At 33.4% G+C, this 3,561-nt stretch overlaps 1 protein-coding gene across 1 annotated transcript; it reads right to left on the reverse strand.

Annotated features, from left to right (window-relative positions):
* Window positions 1-2,104: 2,104 nt before the first annotated feature.
* On the reverse strand, window positions 2,105-3,143 carry LOC104103712 (protein MIZU-KUSSEI 1-like). The gene has a single exon (XM_009611640.4). It carries the CDS (start codon window positions 3,121-3,123, stop codon window positions 2,431-2,433), a length of 693 nt encoding a protein of 230 aa, XP_009609935.1. The 5' UTR covers window positions 3,124-3,143; the 3' UTR covers window positions 2,105-2,430.
* Window positions 3,144-3,561: the final 418 nt, after the last annotated feature.

A 3,561-nucleotide genomic window follows, 5' to 3' on the forward strand; every position in this document is an offset into this window, starting at 1 on the left:
CAATTTTCTGATCAATATTTATGATTTTTAAGAACTTGCATCAATTTTTACTTAATATTTATTTTGTGACTCAAATATATGATTTGAATGTTATTTAATTATTTTTAAAAAAGTATTCTTATTAATATAGAGTACACGCGAAACGTACGTATCGTGATGATATATTCTAAAACATTGTACAAATACAGCTATGAATATCTTCTCTCTTCTCCCCTTTCCTTTCTTTTCTGGCTTTAATTTTATTCGCCCAAATACTAGTTTTCTATTCTTCCAAAGTTAGATGTTAATTTCTCTATCAATGGTAGTACTAGTTTACAAGATCTCAACGGATAATAAATTGAAAAGGATAGTGTTATATGCAATATCTAAAGAATAGTATTGCAGATAGTATATAAGACTAAAAGGATGGGAAACACAAATTATTAAACAAGGAAAAAAGAGATAATTATTGACGATACTGATTGATATGAGCATATGCGTCCCTCTTCTATATGACAAATCTAGCTTTCTTACTCTCTTCTTCTTCCTTTTTTATTTGGGTTGTCTTTTTTCCCTTCATTTTAACGACACAAGGAATAAAAACAGCTCATGGAAAAAAAAAATCCAAATAAGAGAGCACTATCCGAACATTATATCACATTTTTCACTCGTTTCTTTTCCCTTAGAAAAGGGATTTTGGAGCAACAATATAATTTTCTCCGTACTGACTAGCTATAATTAGAAGCGGAGCTAGAAGCCTGGCTACGGGTTCGGCCGAACCCAATAACCTTTACTCAAATAGTATATTTGTGTTGAGAAATTTATTAAATGTGTATAAATATTAAGTTTAGAACCCATTTGTTAACACTTAAGTCATCGTTTTGGAATTCAGAACCCATAAAGTTAAAATCTTAACTCCGCTTTTTTAATATAGATTACGGGTTCGAGCCGCGGAATCAGTCACTAACCCTTGAGTAAGGTTATCTACATTATAATCCCTTGGAGTGCAACTCTTTCCCTGCTTCGTGTACCGACTATACACTTTTCCCTTTCCCCTTCAAGAAGTCGTTTCCAATATCCAGCCATATGAATTGGAATTTTGTTCTTCATCTTGTTCTCAACATGGCTATATTCTTTTCTGATCCTATAAATCTAAATCGTATATAATTTCTTCTATTGCAACTACAAAACTTAGCTACCAGCCTACCACTAATATATTTTGGTCCGTATATAAGAAAGGATCTGAGGATTTGGTAGTTAGTCATTTCTTTTCAATGTGAAATATGTACTAATTGTGACTTAATTAGATTTTATTCTCTTTTGATTCTAATCAGAAACTAAGAATTCGATAATGAAAGATCATACAACTTTGTACATGTCCTATATGAAAAATATTTGATCTCTTTGTAGATTCATTAGATGATATTCTTTTCTTGTTGCATGTGATTAATGCATCTCGACAGCTTGGACAACAGCTAACAAGCTTTTCACTATATATGGGATCAACTTCAGTTTTTTGTTTCTTAATTCTTTCTTGTTGAAGATGTATATAATTATGCAAGTAAAATTTTGCTCTTTCTAACCGTTTAAACTTTTCGAAAGGTGCCGGAGCAAATAAAAGTTAATTATGGCCCATGAAAAATAATAAGACACATACACGAACTTCGTGGAAGTGTTGAAGATAATAAACAAAAATAAATTGTAGAAGTATATCCTTTGTATTAACTTAAATTTTCATATGAGGTAAGCACACCCATTTCTAATACTTATTGAGATAATCGTAGTTTTATGCCCCCTCCACTGTAATCTTTTTGGTCGAGCTTATATACGAGGTAGGGGTCTATGCGAAACCCCCACACCGTATCATGGGAGGTGAAAGCCCGGTGGATGGAATTGATTAAAACAATGTTGAGATAATAGTACAGATTGCGTGGCACCTTACTTATAAAATGTGATTATATAAAGGAGGAGAAGAGATTGAATATGGACAAACCCAACTAATATAAAAAGGCTTAGCTATGGTTGAGTTATATAATATAAAATTATCAATAGAACTCTAAAAGTTGAGTTATATATATATATATATATATATATATATATATATATATATATATATATATATAGATGACGTAAAAGGTTGTTGATTCACTTTGAGAAACATACAGATTGGGCAAAGAAAAATTAATCACAATAAAATAAAAAGTAAAGTAAACTAAAAATGTCCTCCCATTTATTCTATTTGTACAAATTTTCATCTTTGGTTGCAACAGACACCCCATGACAAATATCCCAATAAGAGAAAAGCCATGCAAGAAAGCACACAACTCCAAAAACATAGGGTGTTGCATGGCAAGTCCAAAGAAAACTCACAAAGTAGGAGGTAAAAAAAACTATCAAAGCTCGAGCAAAAGCTGATCCAGACACCACCGTTAAAAAATTACTTCAGCTCAGCTAAGACGAGCGAGAACGAAGAAAGAAAATACTCAGTTGTTGCCCCATACTTCCTTCAGGATCAATCAAATGGAATGACTCTGAATCACAAGATCCATGAACCCTCTCAAATTTTCCTCTAAGATACATTATATCATCTTCATGATTAATTTCTTTATTACCATGAACAGTGCCGGCTCCCACAACAACACTTTCCATTTGTTTCAACACTTGCAAATCAAATTTTGTAGGTTTTCTCTTTACTGCAAACCCTACTTTTTTCCCATTACAATACATAGTCCATATTGGCATAGATAAAAGAGAGGAAGAAGAATTTTCATCATTGGAACTCTCGAGCGCGATTCTAAGAATCCCTCCTCGCATTTCACGTGCCAGAGTAGAGGTAGAAACTGCGAGTTCAAGGAGAAGAAGCGGGGTAGAAGAATTAGGGTTTGTTTGTATACAGATATTGACTTTTCCTTTTCGATAACCGAAGATGGTGCCCGTAATATTGGATGTGTTTGAGGCAGAAGATGGCCTGTGGTAGTTGAAGGAGGAAACGGCGGGTTTTGTGGGTTCAACAAATGTACAGTAACAACTAGGGATGAGTAGCTCCACCAGAGAGCGGAGGAGCCGCCACGAACGGACTTGTTTCTCACAGTCGACGGTGGTGATGGTGGCGGTTCCGGCTGCCGTAGGGTATGAGCTGATCATTCTTGGTGAATACTATTAGAAAAATCGGAAGCTCAACGAGCTAGTTTGGAAAATGGTAGTAGTTTATATAGAGAAGTTTGAAGGAATATTCTTATAACGAAAGAAAATTTAAAAAATAATTAATGAGTGATCTTTTTAAAACAAAAAGGAAAAACAGGAGGGGCCATGGAATCTAAGAAGATGTAACGTGGCTATTAATAATCTTACTTTTTTTTAACTTTTTGCTCAAGAGAAAAAGGTGGTGAGGTTTTGTAAACAGTTCTTGTCTTGTTTTTGTCTAGCCTCGATCTCATCGTGCAGATTAATGTCCAAGAATATTAAACTCGCCATAGAATTTGGAGTTTTTTTTAATTCGTTTTTAAATATATGTTTGTTTATAGATTTTAACTATTTTTTGGTAGATTTTTTAAAAATCTTCAAATCGCAAAATAGCTTTAG

This window comes from Nicotiana tomentosiformis, chromosome 5 (genome assembly GCF_000390325.3).
Source record: "Nicotiana tomentosiformis chromosome 5, ASM39032v3, whole genome shotgun sequence".
Taxonomy (NCBI): domain Eukaryota; kingdom Viridiplantae; phylum Streptophyta; class Magnoliopsida; order Solanales; family Solanaceae; genus Nicotiana; species Nicotiana tomentosiformis.

Bases quoted from the DNA above. Each gene is read 5' to 3' on its own strand.
- LOC104103712 (XM_009611640.4), bottom strand. From the start codon at position 3,123: ATGATCAGCTCATACCCTACGGCAGCCGGAACCGCCACCATCACCACC.